The sequence below is a fragment of the Apus apus genome, chromosome 1 (genome assembly GCF_020740795.1).
Source record: "Apus apus isolate bApuApu2 chromosome 1, bApuApu2.pri.cur, whole genome shotgun sequence".
Classification (NCBI taxonomy): domain Eukaryota; kingdom Metazoa; phylum Chordata; class Aves; order Apodiformes; family Apodidae; genus Apus; species Apus apus.
In genome coordinates, this window is record NC_067282.1 from 52,107,569 (window position 1) to 52,124,811 (window position 17,243).

General features: G+C 36.7%; 1 protein-coding gene across 1 annotated transcript in view; it reads right to left on the minus strand.

Annotated features, from left to right (window-relative positions):
- UGGT2 (UDP-glucose glycoprotein glucosyltransferase 2) overlaps positions 1-17,243 on the minus strand; it is an 82,939-nt gene that overhangs the window by 8,098 nt on the left and 57,598 nt on the right. The window contains exons 26-34 of the mRNA XM_051609031.1: positions 15,277-15,356; positions 13,450-13,639; positions 12,580-12,738; positions 10,795-10,880; positions 7,323-7,407; positions 5,576-5,661; positions 2,560-2,658; positions 1,451-1,535; positions 847-1,029 (exon numbers count right to left, since the gene is read on the minus strand). Coding sequence (XP_051464991.1) covers positions 847-1,029; positions 1,451-1,535; positions 2,560-2,658; positions 5,576-5,661; positions 7,323-7,407; positions 10,795-10,880; positions 12,580-12,738; positions 13,450-13,639; positions 15,277-15,356 — 1,053 coding nt within the window. The remainder of the gene's footprint in view (positions 1-846; positions 1,030-1,450; positions 1,536-2,559; positions 2,659-5,575; positions 5,662-7,322; positions 7,408-10,794; positions 10,881-12,579; positions 12,739-13,449; positions 13,640-15,276; positions 15,357-17,243) is intronic.

Sequence of the window (17,243 nt, forward strand, 5' to 3'; positions counted from 1 at the left end):
TGGGCACTCCAGAACTGTTACATCATCTGAAGAATCTTTGTAACTACTAGTAAAATACTTTTAAATATAGGTTATAAAATGTCCTTTATTAATCATTCTTCCACCAAGCTTCACTGATCTAATTTATCAGTGGTAAAAATAAACTTCTAGGTGTTTCAGAGTAAAGAGAAAACCCTACAGTGCTTAGGAGAGACAACCAGTACTACGACTGTCTCCAGATGAAATTGCACAAAGTTGCAGTCTGCATTGCTACATCTAAATTTTATTTATTCTCAAGCTTTGGAAAAGGACCAAAATACCTACTACTTGTCCTGAGGTTTTTAATAAGCTTCTGAGAGACTCTTCAATGTCTCTTCTGTTTGAGACAACATCTCTTTCAGCATATTACACAGTGTTTGTTTCTGAGTGAAAGACTGCACACGAATTTAAGGAAAACGGCAACAGGATTAATGCTGAAAAATTTAATCCATCTAGAAGTTGTTCAGATGGTCTAAACTAGTCACCTCAGACTCCTGCAGGGGAGAAGCCCTCTCACCATCGGTCCAGACACTGAATCACTCAAATATGCCTTAGATGAAATGCACCTTTAAGATCCCACATCTCTCTCCCCAGGTGCCTTTCTCTCTCTCTCTCTCTCTCTCTCTCTCTCTCTCTCTCTCTCCACAGGCAACTCCATGTGGTGAGACTCTTCATTTCTACACAGCTGAAGACAAGTGAAATGACTGCACTGCATGTTCTGCAGCATCACTGGTTCTGCTTGTACAACTGGCCACAGAGAGTGAAAAGGGATCAGCTGAAGCCTAACTGAATTCCTCATGCATTCATACAGCACTATTTTTTTCTCACCTGGTCAGCATCGACAAATATTATTTTATCCACAGCCAGAGGGAAAAGAACATCCAAAAAAAGGATTTTGTAGCCCCAGATAATTCTTTGTTTTTCTGTCTGTTGATGAAGCCAGCGGGGCCACTTATACTGTACTAACTCATACTTGAAACCATACTTGTTAGCCATGTGAGGAATAACATCCTAGAGGAAGAAGCAAAAAACGATTAGTTCCACATGTATGTAGTTCACCAGGATTCAAAAGGAAAAAGAGGGAATGTTGCAACACAGCCACAGCACCGTTGGCCTTACTGACTACACCATTTATTATTTTAAAATGTTTCTTTAGTTCTAGAAGTATTCTCAGCTAGCCAAACATAAATAACATTTCTTTCAAGATCTTGGAGACTAGCAGAAGTTATTGTAAGATGCCACTGGGCTCTGGGTTACAGGAAAGAAGAGCTTTACACAGGAGACTTTTGAAACTATTGGTATTTAACACACTCAGAGATAATTTCCAACTGTGAAAATTTACCTTGAATTGTGTAATGACTCAATTGTAATTAAAAAAAAATAAATTAAAATTTTAAAGAAAAAAGGAATAACAGGAAGATGTTTCCCCTACCTTAAATGTTGGGGAGAGATAGTTTTTCAGAAACCAAAATTTAACTGGTGTTTTTGTATGACGTAGGATGGAAAGCATCATAATTCTGTGGAAATATAAGTCTATAATAAACAAACAAATACACACAGGTCATTACATTTCAACTGCACCTAAAAGGTGCTGAAACTTTTCAAGTATAATTTTCTTTAACCCACTCTAAGCAGAAATTTATGTCTATTTCTAATTAAAAGCTTTAAAAAGCATGTGTTCAAGACTGCCTTGAGAAGGACTTAGTTGATCCAAATTGGTTAAGCAATATTGGAAGGAACAATTTCAAAAGTGGATCTGTTAACAAGTTTTATACTAAGAGAAGTGCCTGACAAAATTAGAATAATGATTAATGCTTAACTTGTCTACTGAGATCACTTATTTTAGAAAGATTGATTTTGATAGGTTGCTAAAAAGAAAAACAGTGGGAGAGAGAGGGTGTAGTTCAAGTTGAGATCCTCTTCAGAAAACCCCGGATAACTGCAAGAATCGGGTTTTGGGTTCAATTGTTTTCACTACGGTGGCATTTTTTGGTGTTTGAAATAAACTAGTGTTTCCCTTTATGAAGGTTGTTGTAGACTGAAGTAAAGAAATGGAGATGTTCACACTGCAGCAGCCTACTAAGAATTAAAAATCAAGACATACAAAATACTACCTTCCAAATAAATATGCATGAAAGAATGGGGGAAATGCCATTTTAGAATAGGAAAGTCACTAAATCTGACACCTGTAGACAAGTACTGAAATCAGAAAAGTAACAGAGATGGTTGTGAACAGACAGGGTACAATGGAAGAATTCCCTAAAAGCAATCATTGCTTTTTGCACGAACACTGAGATAAATAAGGCCGTATGTGCATATAGTATCCATGGTTTGGACTAAACATAAATAGAAACAACTTCAATGAAGTCCACTTGTTCTCAAACAGAGATGAATTTAGTCCTCACTGTATACAACTTTTCTATGGTTTGACAATTTCTTCTTTATACTTTGTCAAAAACGTCAGTTTCTTTAAGCTGCTCAGTTTCAGGATTAATGTTTCGAGTATTGTGAAATTCTCATTTCCCTTTTACCTTTCTTTACCTTAAAAAACGTTCGTATAAATGGCCTGAAGCAACTGAAAAAATGTTAAGAATGTCACTTTTCATTTCCTCCTCTTCTGCTGGAATTTCCTCTGAAAATCTAAGAAAAAAAAAACAACACACCAAATTATTATAAAGTAAACATTCAACAGAAAAAAACAACCTGCTACATTACCATTATGCTTGTAAAGACTCAAAAATAAAAAACCACACAAACAGAAGTGTCATCCTACATTAACTGAACACACACATTTCTGCTCCCACTGCATGTGCCTGTGATACCAAAATCTTTTAGGAGCAACACCCAGTTCCCAGTCTTGCACAACTACAGTCTCCAGTATTTTTAATCAAACAGAACTCAAACAAAGGCAGATGTGAAATAAGCAAACCAAGTTTTGATGCAAGGATCTTAAAAACACTGATGATGCAAAGCTTTACAGAAGACCTTCCGAATTGAACAAGCTGCTCTGAAGATGGCTGAGCTAACCTGTAAGGTCACATAGGACCAGCAGCCCATTGCAGAAGGGCAGTGCAGTTGTGAAAGGACTTGAGAGAGGTGCTTGCACATGTGTCCCACTTCATAGCACTTTCCACTCTGGGATACCAAAGAGGAAGTTCCTACACAGGAAGAAGCTGACAGACAACCAGCAAGACTGAAATCATGCCACAGCCTTGAATCAACAGGAAAAACAAATGAACTTTATTGGGTGAGGGGCTTTGACAGCCCAGCCAAGCTCTGAGCCTGATGCACACTGATGAAACAGCCCACTGTGAAAAAAGGCTAGACCTGGTGGATAGTGAAATTTCTGGCCTTGTAACCTTCTTAGAGGGGGCCAAAACTGACCACCACACATACATCCTTTGATGCAGCCAATTAGAAGTAGGAAGCTTCAAGTCAATGAAAAATTCCATCAGCTAACATCATTCTGCAATGTCCAGAAATGTCCATCCACTTCCCTGACCTGTGGCTTCAGGAAGAATTTTTTAAGAGTTAAAGAATAGTAGTCTGAAACTTTCTGAATCTAATTAATATTGCAATGGTAAACTCACCTATGGATAAATGGTGATAAACACAAAATCAGCAATAGAAGCTCAATAAACAGTTTTAAGTCTCAGCTTGACAGGGTGCTGAGTCATCTCATATAAACTCTAGTATTACCTAAAAAGGTTGGACCAGATGATCCTTGAGGTCCCTTCCAACCTGGCATTCTATGATTCTGAGATAAAATGTTCAGGTACTTGAGACACAAGAGGCCTTGTCAGAAGAGATGATAAAGCTGAAACAGAAACCAGTCCTGGATCTATCAAGAAATGTGTGTGCTGAGAATTAATTGTTTACTAGGTAAAGTAGAACTGCTATTCCTTATCTTGTTTAACAGTCTTTGGTACAGACAACCATTGTCAAGGCTACTGAAAATGGAGGAAAAACTCTTTTGAGTCTCAAAGCAGTTGTTTGGGGCCAGAAAGTCTTGAGGGTACAGAGAAAATAGTGATGAAAAAGTCATTCTCCTTAAATCATCAGTTCAGTGCATGCTGACATTATTGCTTTCTTACTAGCTGAACTATAGTCCAAAGATGCTCTCCTGAACAATGGAGGAATCAGACTTTACCTGGACAGTAAATCTCGAATACTTATTGCAGACAAAGGTACTGCAATTTCTTTTTTTCTTTCAGGGAAAAGAGATGGACTATTACTTGGGTTAAGTTGTTTAGACAGTCAAATAATTAGCCCTGAATTGGTTATTTCAGAAGGCATTACCTTCAGTTCTTTGCCTTTGCAATTATCCAGCCATGACAGCTCAGCACTTAGTAACATACTGCAGAAACAAAACCTGTGCTGCAAATCAGACTTCCCAAGAGCAAACATGAGTATCTCCTACAAAGAGGATGGAGTCCAGCATGGAAATGATGTATTCCAAATTAACCGCCCCCCCCCAACAACAGCCTCGAAGATCTGGAAATGATCATCACCTTGAAAGGGTGGATTAATGTATTGTGTTGTCAGAATTCCAGATTGAAGACCCAAGCTCATTCTTCTTGGACATTAAGAAATCAAATCACTAGGAATCCAGTAAGTACTTTTGCCAGCACCCAAACTTTCACACTTGAGAACATTATCTTTTTGAGATATTTCCTGTGAAAAAGGTGTCTGAAATGTTGCAAGGAAAGAATGCTCACAGAGCACCCAGGGCAATGTGTTTCTAAAACACACTGGTCAAAGGTCACTCGACTGAATTGCTCTTGAAAGGACAGTTGACATGTCTTAGAAACTGATACATCACTCCGTGTTCTGATCCACAGCACAGATATACTAGTCTAATGAAATAAAACCCTAGAATTATTTTTCTAAGCTAAGATGAAACAATTTTTTACCCTTATCTCTAAGAATTTAATAGGAATTTGTATCTTATTAATAAAAAAGAAACTAACAGTTTTTAAAAAACAGCCTGAACCACACACCATCCACAGCCAACCCAATTGTGAGCAACACTATGAGAAACTGAAAACAAAATTGTACTATGGTACACAGCAAATTAGAAACACTACAATGCTATTAGCTCTAAATTTAAGGCTTCAGATGTTTATTACAATTATTTATAGACCCCAAACTTTAAAGTAAAAGGTATTTTATTGACAAATACAAAGCCACTTCCTGAGGTTTCCTAAATTACACCTAGTAACAGACAAGCACCACGACCTGCTTTGATGTTCACTTTGATACATCTGAGTACCACACTACTGGCTGAGAATGGCACACTGAGGTCGATTCCCTGCCACAAGAAACTAAAAGTAATGCCAATGGAGAAAATGAACAGGGACTAGAAATGCAAAAGGGAGATTAAAAAGGAAAGAAATAATAAGATGTACAAGGTATTATAGCTTGTCTTTCCTCCTCTTTTATTTACATTATAATCCCCTGGGGAGCCTTTTTTACAGATTTGTATCACTACCAAGTAAGAAACCTACTTGCTATGAGGAACAGTGAACATGCTCTGGCACAGCTGAAGTACAGTTACCTTCTAGCTGATTCCCGATTTCCGGATTTTCCTGTTGTTCCATCACTTAGGAGATCTTCATTCATTTTATCAGGCTTCTTCTGTACCTAGTCATTAAAATAAATGTATTTCTGTAATATGAGATGTTAGTTGACAACAATCACTACTTCAGTTGTGATATCTGACCATGGTGTACTTACTGGGAAGAGCTGAACCAACATCAATTTCTACTTCAGTAAAATACTGAACCACATTAAAGTGAACAGGAGAAATATAATTTCATACTGTTAAACTACGTACAGAACTTACTGCAATAAGAAGAAAAATATGGAAAATTAAATGGGGATTAATAAATCAAACAGCACGTTCAAGCCCTCTGTACTTCTTATGCAAACAGTAACTAAAAGTGTGGGGAATCGTATCTCATTTTCTTCCCTCATGAGTTTGTGATCCAGCCATTATCTGGCAGCAGCTAACGAAGAAGGGCAGCAGAGTGTTGCACCACGCATGGAAATTACCTGAAGGGAAACTAATTCTCAGAAGCCCTTCACAAGGAGAAAGTGACAAATCTTGTCTCCAAAGCATTTCTGCTGTCTTACCCAGATGCTTAATAAAGGCTCCAAATTTATTTTGTTTGCTGACCTTAATTTCCTTGACTAAAGGAAACCTAATTGGTTTTGAAACCCAAGTAGCTTCTAAAACACTGAATGTTTGAACTTACCCAGTTCTAACCATATAAATTTCACATGTTGACACGGCCCAGCTAATGCTTACAGATTTCTGCTCACACTAAATAATGTGTCTTTTTAGCTAATGCTTCTGAAGCCACATCGTAGGCATTGCTGAAGTGATTCTACAGCTCACCGGAATGACAGATGTATTCTAGTTGCAAGCTCAATACTTACCACTTCTCACATAGAAAAATTTTCATATTTTGACCCAAATGGCACGTTTCACCCTTTCTCTGTGGTTTAAAGACAGGCTCATCATGCTGCAATAAGGTACACATTTCCTCCAGGTTCTGGAAACTTCAAATTACAGGACTGGGGAATAGACTCGTATATGTGGTTTTAAAGATTCCTTTTGTACTTATGTTTACTTTTTTTTCCTTCCCAATGTCTAAAACTAGGTGTACAAAGGACACCTACACCAAATGTTATTTAAAAAACAGTGGAAAACGTAATACTAGGAGGTTCTTTCTCCTTAATATAAGCTGTGCTTCTTTATATCTTTAAGAATGAAAGTAACAATTTCATTTACCCAAATTTGGTAGCTCAGGGTAGAATTCAACATACCTAATTTTAACTTCCACTTGGTTATCTGGACTTGATGTAAAACCCCTCCGCAGTTACAGGAGAGAACTGATTGTCTCAAGAGTCATCCCTTTGGTTTAAAGGCACATGGGACCTGGGATGAGCAGTCCTTTGCACTGTCCTTCTCTTTCTACTAAGCAGAGAGGGAGTGTAAGGCACCTAGCCTACACCCTAGGCATCTTAAGCTAGATGAGATAAATCCTATCCATCTTATGTACATGTCTGTATTATTTTAGCAGCTATTTAACAATCTCCCATGCACTTAGTATCACCTGATTGGATCAAATTAACTACATTAATTTGCACATACTTCTCTATTTAATTATATAAAAACTAAATTATGTATTTCAATAGACATCTTCCAATTATATAAAGCTTAAGATATGTAAGCATTAATAATATTTCATGTAAGGAAACACTTCCAACAACAACAAAAAAGGTATCTCTTTACATACTTGGACTTTGATAATTTTGCTTCTGAAGTTGTTTAATACCACGATAACATCTGTCAAGTCAGCTACAGAATCTGTTCCTTCATGTCTGTAAGGAGAAAAAAAAAAACATGCAGATGTACTGGCTCATTAAAACATGCATTGTTACTTGTGTTTAATTAGAGTATATGGTGTAGTATTGCTGATATGTACAGAAACAAAATATCTTCACTTGCACCTAATATCTTAAATTCAAAAACTTTGAGTTTTATTAGTCACTAGACATTATACACCATGGTAGCCCTCACTTTTAATTCAGATTTTTACAGGAAATTTTATCAACCAATGAAAAAAAATGAAGCAATCTAGAGCTGAATGTTATTATGTAAAACACAGGTATATATTGCATTCCAATATTAAACTACTTTTTACTTTTCAAACAGGGAAAACATCTTAGAAATTGCTTTGTGACAGCTTTAAATGTACTTTTACAAATAATCTTCTTTAAAAAGTCTAAGGGAAGCTTCCACCCAGTGCTGAGACAGAAAAGATTGGCCTTCAGCTGGTTGACTTTGGTTCCTGTAGCCCTAAAGGCACCACAGGAACATCTGCCCAACTGAACACCAGCTAAAGCCATTCAGGCATCTCAGAACTGCACTGCAGCCCACTGAGTGACAAGAATGAAAAATGTTGCTGTCATTCTCTGATACAGTGTAATCATGCTCAGATGTTATAGTTTTTATACCTCAATAGCCCCCATATATTTCATTCAATCCTTTCTGTCTTTCCACAGCATTATGTGTTCTCCTCTTGCTAAAGCTAGGCATACCAAAAATTGGTTTAAGAAAGTAACCTGCTACCTCTTAGGTTTTGGTTTTTTGTTTGTTTGGGTTTTTTTGCCTAGAAAACAGAAATATTAAAATATTTTAAAATTCTGTTTCATACTTCTTATCTAAAAATTACAACATTTTATATAGTTATCTGAATTTTCAATGTAATACATTTATGTAAAAAGTGCCTGTAATTACTAAGTTTCACAGAGATGGCTGGTTCTTGCACAAAACAATGTTCAGGATTATCTTGATTTTTCTACTCTCTGATTTAGTTTAATTTTCACACTTGTACAGTATTGCATATATCTGAACATTCAGCCAAGAACTGTCTTCTTATCAAAGGGATATGGAGCACTCTAGATAAAAGGGCACAAATCTCCACTTGCAATAAAGTGTGTAATTAAAAACCTCTAAAATAGTAAAACTAGAGTCAAACACCAACTGCTGATAGCAGAAATTGCAGCAGCTGGCACAGTGTTCCCATTTTTGCCCTAAGTCTTTACACAATTAACATTTTCTGTTAAGGCACTCAGGTAGCTCAAAATCTCTGTATCCTGAATGCTGTATCAAGCTCTGCAGCTCTGCTGCAGGAGATGATTTTTCCAAAGTCTTTACAATGGTCTCATAGTGTTTCTTTTGGCTGTAAATAATAACAACATGGCTTTGTCTCTTAATCTAATCCACAGATCCCTCACTGTCAGCTCCACCATTACCGAGCCCCGACTGTTTTACTCTGCGTAGTGCTCAGTGTGATGAATTTTGGTCCCAGTATTAACAACTTACTGAAAATAATGCCAGTCACCATTAGTTACCTGGGACATTTAACACTGGTCTCAAGATCCAATTGATCTGTTTCTCCACTCACATCCTTACACCTCCTACTATGACACTGTAGCATCTTTTCCTGACAGACTACTCCACTTCAATTCCCAGTCGCCCGATGATGTGCTCAATGGCTACTTACAGACTAGGATATTCACTCATTTTTAGATGGGAATCTCTCTGAAACAAAACTGAGTCCATCACATTATTCTCTAATTTTAAATCAGTGTGCTGAATCTTACACAGGTCCCCTCTTGTCCCTTCTCTCTCTGTGCAGAGAATATTCTGTATTTGTAATTTTATTCATGTTACAGATGCTCATTGCAGATTTGTTTTTGAATTATTTTAAGATTTCTTCTAGAATCATCAAGGTTGGAAAAGACCTTCAAGATCAAGTCTCCTGAAACACCATGTTTACCTATTTTTTTTAACACCTCCAGGGACAGAGCCTCCATCACCTCCCTGGGAAGCCTGTTCCAGTGCCTCACCACTCTTTCTGTGAAGAAATTTTTCCTCATATCCAATCTGAACCTCCCCTGTCACGACCACATTTTCTCTTGTCCTATTGCTGGTCCCTGGGGAGAAGAGGCCAACACCTGCCTCACCACAACCTCAACACATCTTCCAGTAACACTGAAATTGATGCAATAACTAAATATCCATAACAGCAAATATGTTAATAAATTATTTCATTTTTAACAGTAGCTGATGACTAAATATCATATGGAACTATGTGTTCCTGAACTCCAAGTAATAATAAATATTTTATAAGAAATAGACCTGTTCCAGCCCACAGAATTACAGTGGGACGGAGGAAGGAGGGGAGGAAAAAATAACCCCAAACAAAAAAAACCCTACTGAAGCTGAAATAAAATAAAACAATACTGTTCCTGTAGAATGGATAAGATCCAAAGCTTCATGAGACATTTTTCTCATAAAACATGAAAAAAGATGATTCTTCCAAGGAAAGGAATAGTTGGAATGATGGCTGGCATGTTCCTCGTATGAAAATCGAGCATGGATATTACAGATCTATGAGCCATACAGGTGGCAACTAAATGCCAGTTGCTGGAATACAACATGACTTCTTTCCATGTACATGACTTCCTCCCAGGAGAGGGAAATATGGTGCAGTCAACATGTAGCTAAGGTACAAAACCGAAGGGTCCTTCTATATCCTAAGGTGAAGGTGTAACCACAATGATACTGAGATGACTTAGACAACTAAGAAACTTAATTAATTGAAGAAAAAAGCCTAGAACTGAAATTAATGTAATACTTCTGTTAAAAACAGCTGCCACCTATCAGTAACACTGCATTCACAGGCACCCTGAGGGCTGAAAAACTTACAAGAGGAAAATTCACAGCACTTCCTCCAGCTGATCAAGACACAGCTGGAGAGCTAGAAATGCTCCAGGGGACACAATCTTGGAATTGCACCTTAAGTATGTTGGGGATGCCCAGATATTAATCAACAAAACCATGAGGGATATTTCTACAGAATTTGGTGCAAGCAGCTGCACCAATCATGTGTGGAACTGACAGGGCAAGTGTTTGGCAGCTGTAAGAGGCTTTGCTAGCATCAAGTCTAGCTGATCAGCTTAAACTTATTAACATATCCAAATGCCTTGAAGAGAACATGGAGCAATCAAACAACAACTTACACTTCCAGGAAGTAAGTTATCTCTTTAAAACTTTAAGTAATCATCATTTACTTCTTGTTCTATTTTTTTCATGCTACTTTTTGCTCACTTTCCTTCAGCACTGTCAGATCTTTTCAAAATACATTGCACTTTCAGATTCTTTTAAAATGTATTTCAAAAACATCTATTAAAACTTACGAAAAAACCTGATAAATTTCTTCAGATCTTCCTTTACGCAATCTCAGCATCCAAGCACCTGGGTTTGCTTTCAGCTGGAAATACCCCTATGAAAAAAAGGTAAGACAGGCACTTCTTCTGTCAGCATTTCAGAATCAACCATGTACATAAACAAAAATCAATTATCCAACATTTGGAACTGCAGCCCAAGTTAGTAACCATTACCTATTCTCATACTAGCCCTAAAAGTAACAGGAGAGTGATGCCATTAACAGCCACCTTTGCTGTATGTCAAGATTAATGTCCTTAGTTTTTCATTTATTTATAGCTGAATTTGAGTTGTACACAAAATCTCCACCTAGAACAGCAACAGAGCAAGCAGTAAAAAACCAAATTCTTAAACTGACTGTAAACTGAAAAGCTTCTTTGAAACTTGAAAATTTTGCCTGGAACAACTTTTCAAGTCAACACAGCTCCTTCCCAACTTAAGAACACTGCCAGACAAAGCAAGCTTTGGAATGTGAAGAATCATTAGAAGTTTCATCATGCTGAATATCATCTACTGTTCAGACAGATTTTTACACAAATACTAAATACAAAGATCAGAGCTTATTAAGCATTTTATTCCTTGTGATACAGTATTTACAGAGAACAGCAGATAGGTAATTGATCTTATAAATAAAAATCCTCCCCTATCAAATTACCTTAGCCAATAAAAAAATGTCTTTCACTTCAGAAGTCACAAGATCATCTGCTCTACAGACTGCTGAAATGACAAACAATTACTTTGGATGACCAAAGGAATTCTCAGGTGTGGATTTGTCCCAAAGAGGCTTTAAGCATTTAACTGAAGCACCTAAAATAGGAGCTTTTTTTTTTTTCCTAGATCATTATGTAACAAAGATGGTTATTTTAATCAGAATGTGATTCATACCTTATATTTGTCAGTGGAATCTCTATCTGATTATAACTACCTCCTACCATCTACTTAAGGCAATCAGGCTCTCGGTTCAGGCACTTTAGATAAGAGTCTAAAATTAAGCTATATCCAGACCTACACTGGATCAGAAGGGGAGCAGGGAAAAGCTCAGCAAATCAGAGATGCACATTTTTTGCAGAAGGTCTCAACTCCAGGAAGCTCCCATTGCTTTTGGTGTTACTAAGCTTGCAACACAGAAACAGATTTAAAGAACAAGAATCTCACAAAGAATTCTCACCAACATCATGCAATTGCGTTACGGTTTAAGTGGCCCCAGTAAGGTGCTGGACACCTATAAGAGGAACTAGAGAGAGAGTCTTCAGGACCCTGAAGGACCCAGGAGGGTCAGAACAAGAGAGAGGCCACTATTTCCTCCCACTTCCTGCCATACTCCGTACAAGCCAGGAGAACCGAAAGCTCAGCTCCTTTTTCTTCCTGTGCCTTCTTCCTTGGTGCTGCTGCTCAGAGCTTCTTCAGCTCCCCACGTGCTCCCCAGAATCCAACTCCATCTGGTGCTGTGAAGAGCTGTGGACCCCTCACTTGAAGTACAAGGGATTGTCAGTCCCCTATTCCTGCCATCAGCAAGATCAGTTTTGTATATATTTGTATTTCAGTTTATAGATCTGTGCTGTTCCCCCAGGTGTTACTCCCTTTTCTGTGTCACAGTACATTTCAATTTCCAGCCTCTCTTCCTTATTCCTCTTCTGTCTTCCCTTGGGAGGGTTGAGGGGGGTAATAGGGTGCAATTCTGCCCTCTAGTTTGTGGTGCACCCTGAGTTATTAAACCAGGACAAACTGTGGTGACAATTTCTGTACTTAATACTTACCAGGTTGGCCATCACAATAGTATCAACCATGACAGGATTATTCTTTGTTCCCAAAGTGAACTGTAAACCTCGAGGAGGTTGTCCAGTTGTCACATCAAAGCAATGTCCTTCGAGCAAGATATATTCCAGTTCATATTCTGCTATAACTGTCCCTTTTATCTGTGGAAGGAACAACAGGAAGAATCACTGTCTGGAGGGTCCTTCTCTTTATTGACTGTTGAGCAAGCTGAGGCATCTCAGCTTTTGTAAGGTAAATCCCAACCTTTATTTTCACAATGTACCTTCCAAAGACACAGTCAAACAAACACCCCCAATATTTTGCATAAGCTTAGTGACTGCAACAAATCCAGTGACTTCGAAGCTGAGAGATTAAAAATATAATTAAAAAATTGTGAACTAAAGAGTCACATATATTTTAAACTACTTAGTAAACAGCCATATATTCAGGTGTATTTGAAGATTTACCTAGGTGTTAATCCTACTACTAACAAAAAGGTAAGAAAAACAAAAGACAAACAGCTAACACATGGAATCCCTTAATTGCTTTATTTTATCTCAAAAAGCAGTATTTCTACAAAGCTCAGAGCATATAAACAGAGCAGATAAATTGCTTTTACTTGTACTCTGCATTCTAATTTTTTCCTGTTTCATTTCTTTGTTTGAAGACTTGGTATTTTTTAAATAAGAGAAAATGCAAAAAAAAAGAAAAAGAAAAAGAAAAAAGAAAAATGGTAAAGAACTGACTAAATAATCAGTTACTACAGAAAATATTTCTGGAAAACAGACATGAAAAATCTGACTAATTTCCATTTTATTCTTGAGGTAGAAGGTCCAACACAAGTTTCATAATGTTTCCAAACTACTACTTACATCCTGTAAGTGAATGTTATCTAGATCACAGGAACTGTTTACTGCTTCAACCAACCAGCTTTCAGGAGTGATCATGTTTAGAGTCAAAAAGGGCGATTCTGGCAATTCAAGGAATTTTGCCACAGGTTCAGAAGGAAGGTGCTTGTTGATCCCATAAGTTAATTCTGGTTCCAGAACAAAGCGATAGAAACTGTTGAAAAAGAAGTGTTTAAAAAAGTCCACATTTACTGAAGTATGAAGTTCCAAACATGAAGTTCTTATATGATAAAATGATGTTTGAAGTCACAGTATCTCCCTCTTCTTTTAGAATACCATCAGACAATACCTACAGCATCTCACATGGGCTGGTAGGTAAATACAGATTGATTCACTTTTGATAATTCTTTGCCACAAAAGAACATAGTTTTCATTAACATTCTAAATGGCTGGGAAGATGAATACCCAAGAGGTGCACCTAAACATCTTGACTGTGAACTGCCTTGAGTTCCCAGAACTTATTAGAAATCTAAACAGAAGAACTAATCTCTGCTGGGAAAAAAGTGTCTTTGGGAACAGCTCCTGACACTAGCAGCAAAGACAGAGCAAAGGACAGGAGAAGTGTCTCTACTCCCCTCCAGCTCTTACCCTATTTATTGCAAAGGTAAAAATCTCTTGCAATAACAAAATAATGATGATTTTCTTTCTTTCTCTACTGATGTAGAGGACAAAATGAGAAGAATCAGAACAGAGAAAGAGCAGCACTGAAGATGGAGAGTGAAAGCAGAAAGCAATGAGTGCTTCACATGGGGAAAAAAAAATACATTTAATTACTACAAAAAAAAAACAAAGGTAAGAAAGTCTGTACCCATCAGAAGGAATGCAATTTTCCCATGAACTATTTGGGCCAGTATACAAATGCATTTCATATGGAACCATTGCTGCAAGAAAAATCCAACCTGTCTGCAGGGCAGATGCCAGAACACTTTTTCCTCACATCCCTCCCATCTAACACTTTGCACTTACCTCTGCAAAGAGCCTAGCTTTGAAAGCAATCATTACAATCTTATATAAGATACTCAGAAGACTGATGATTAAGACACTCTCTTGCAGTGAGTTCAATGCCCCTCAAACTAAATGGGAGTTAATGACTTCTGTTTAGTGGGCACCTGATTAATTCTTTAGTCTGATGGCTACAGGGCAGGCACTACCACCAGCCTCTCTCGTAATAGGGTTATAGGTAAAATATCTGCCAAAGGGATGTCAGTACTTAAAAATTTATCTTAGAGGGAAAGGAATCCTCTCTATGGAATTCACTTCAATGCAAATGTCTATAACTGAATTAGTGAACCCTGGTCTTTACAGCTAAAAGAAGCTTCTACTTAAAGGTATAATATTCTTAGCAAATTATAACAAGACCTCAAATGCAGACATATTTTCTCAGATTAATTTCATTTTTAAGTGTACTTTGAATCTGTAAAATCCACTACACAGACAGTGGGCTGTAAGAAGCGACCAAATTAGGTGGAAAATTTCCCCCTGTAGGTTTTCACAGGCAAGAAAGACTCTCCACTGATTTCTCCATGGATTGTTCCTGAGGGATGCATTTGAAGGATTAGATCACTTCCCTGTCATCCTATGCTTGACACCTTTGAATTAAGAGTTTTTCTTTAGACAAGTGCAAACTGCACAGGTTAACATTCATCTTACCTTCAAAGAAAATAACTAATGCAACAGAAGTATCCAGAAAACAAACCACTATTTATTTTTTAAGGGAATATATGCTGCTAAGGCTGTTTCTCCAAACTGAGTGAGAATGTGTACTTGGAAGAAAAGATATAAACTACTTACCTCTTCAGTGGCACTTCTGACAGCTTAGATCTGCAGTTTAAAAACAACCTGAGTTTCACATTGATAATGTCTTTGAGCACCTACAGAAAAAAATAATCTGTAAAAAATGGTTCTTGGTAATCACCAAACTTTGAAAATAAGCCAGTAATTCTTGTGACATTCTGTAATTTCTCAAGCTTCATTAGAAACGCCCAATATTTTTAAGTTCTAAATATATCTGCATACTAAGGGATGTTGTCAGATATTCCAAATAAAGATCTGACCTTTTCTAAAACTGCATGATTTAGCACATGATATTCGTGATAGTCAAAATGTTAAGGTTTTCCCCCACGGAGCAGATTTTTAAAGAGCACCTATCCCCATTTTCCCATGGTTGAGTAAATTATATTATCAGCTTATATTGTGTTTCCTAGAATATTTTAAAGCACTTGAAAGTCCATAAGTACAACATATGCCTTTTATTCCATACCTAATCTTAAAATAATGACTTTCACTCTTACTAAAATACTTGTATACAGTAAATCATTGAATATAATAAATGTTGAGAATTATTTTAATACTTAATTACTTAATTTTAAACGTCAGCAATAGATTGATGATGTGTTAAACTAGTTATTCAACTTCAAAACATTACAGTAGGTTAAAATATTTCTACTTTTTTCTCAGTTTCTTCATCTGTTCATTTCTAAAATACTAAGTTTCTGGAAGCTGTTATACAGGAACCATAATATTATAACAGTTATTTATTTCTTATTTTTGTGAGCAATATATTTATTTAAAGTTATCAAATTTATTAATTTCTTTAAAGCAGTCTTAAAAAACAAGTTACCTTGATTTTTGTGGTTTCTGATCCAAAGTGTTTATTTGAAAGCATAAAGCATCTGTGTCTACTTTTATGGATATTATTAGAAAAGCTAGTAAAACAGCACAACTGAGTTAAAATACTGATACTACTAAGGATAAAATCTGAAATTACTATAGTGGCAAGTAAATTGGGAACAAAGCAAGACGATGGTCAGACTGAAATCTCTCTGTTTTATTATAACCATTTCATTTCCTCAGTTCGACCCATGGCTACACATATTCCTTACTATAGGACTACAACTTTATATAGTCCTACGGACTTGTTCTGCTCCTAGTTTCTCATTCTCATCCTTTGTGACATCAGAGTACCATCACTGAAAAACTACTGAGCAAAAAAATAAAGACTACAAAATGGCATAAGGATGGGATCAAGTGAAGACGCAGGTAACAAGAACCCAGCTGCACTGGAAGCATAAAGGAAAGTATTACGTGATGTGAGTTAAAGATGACCAAAACCAAAAAAGGTCAAAATTACTCAAGTATTTAACAATCATTAAGAATAAAAAGCATTTGTAACCAGTGCTAGCTGGTCTCATCTCCTAAAACCTATCCAGAATTTTCATCATTAAAGAAAACATTTTTTCAAATAAAGACGTTGCATCCAAAATTATGTAAACCTGTACTGGATTTTATCTTCAAACAAGATAAAAACCTCATCCCATTATTAAGAAGGATACTTCAGCCATTTGCATTGATAGGTCATTATGTGAAGAATTAAGTGATCTTGAAAAAGACTTGAGGTATCATCCAAATGTATCAGCTGTCCATGAAATATAGTATAGTATCATAGCCAAAAGAACAATGCCATTCTTAATTAACATTTCAAAGGAATTTAAATAGGAAATTACAAAGAAGACAAGAATGCATTATTTCTGTGCTTTCCAACAATGCTACTTCTGGAATACTGAATTTGGTTTGGTTATTTAGGGCTTACAAGCACACAAAATTCATGTCAACACATGAAAATGCTTCCAAGATTGGAAAGGCTCTTTTGTAACAAGGTACTGGAAGAGTTCAGCCTGTTTCCTTTCTATCAGAAAATCCAAAGAACAACATGGACATTCAGTTCAGGGAATATTTAATACTGTAAAAAGCAGCTGAAT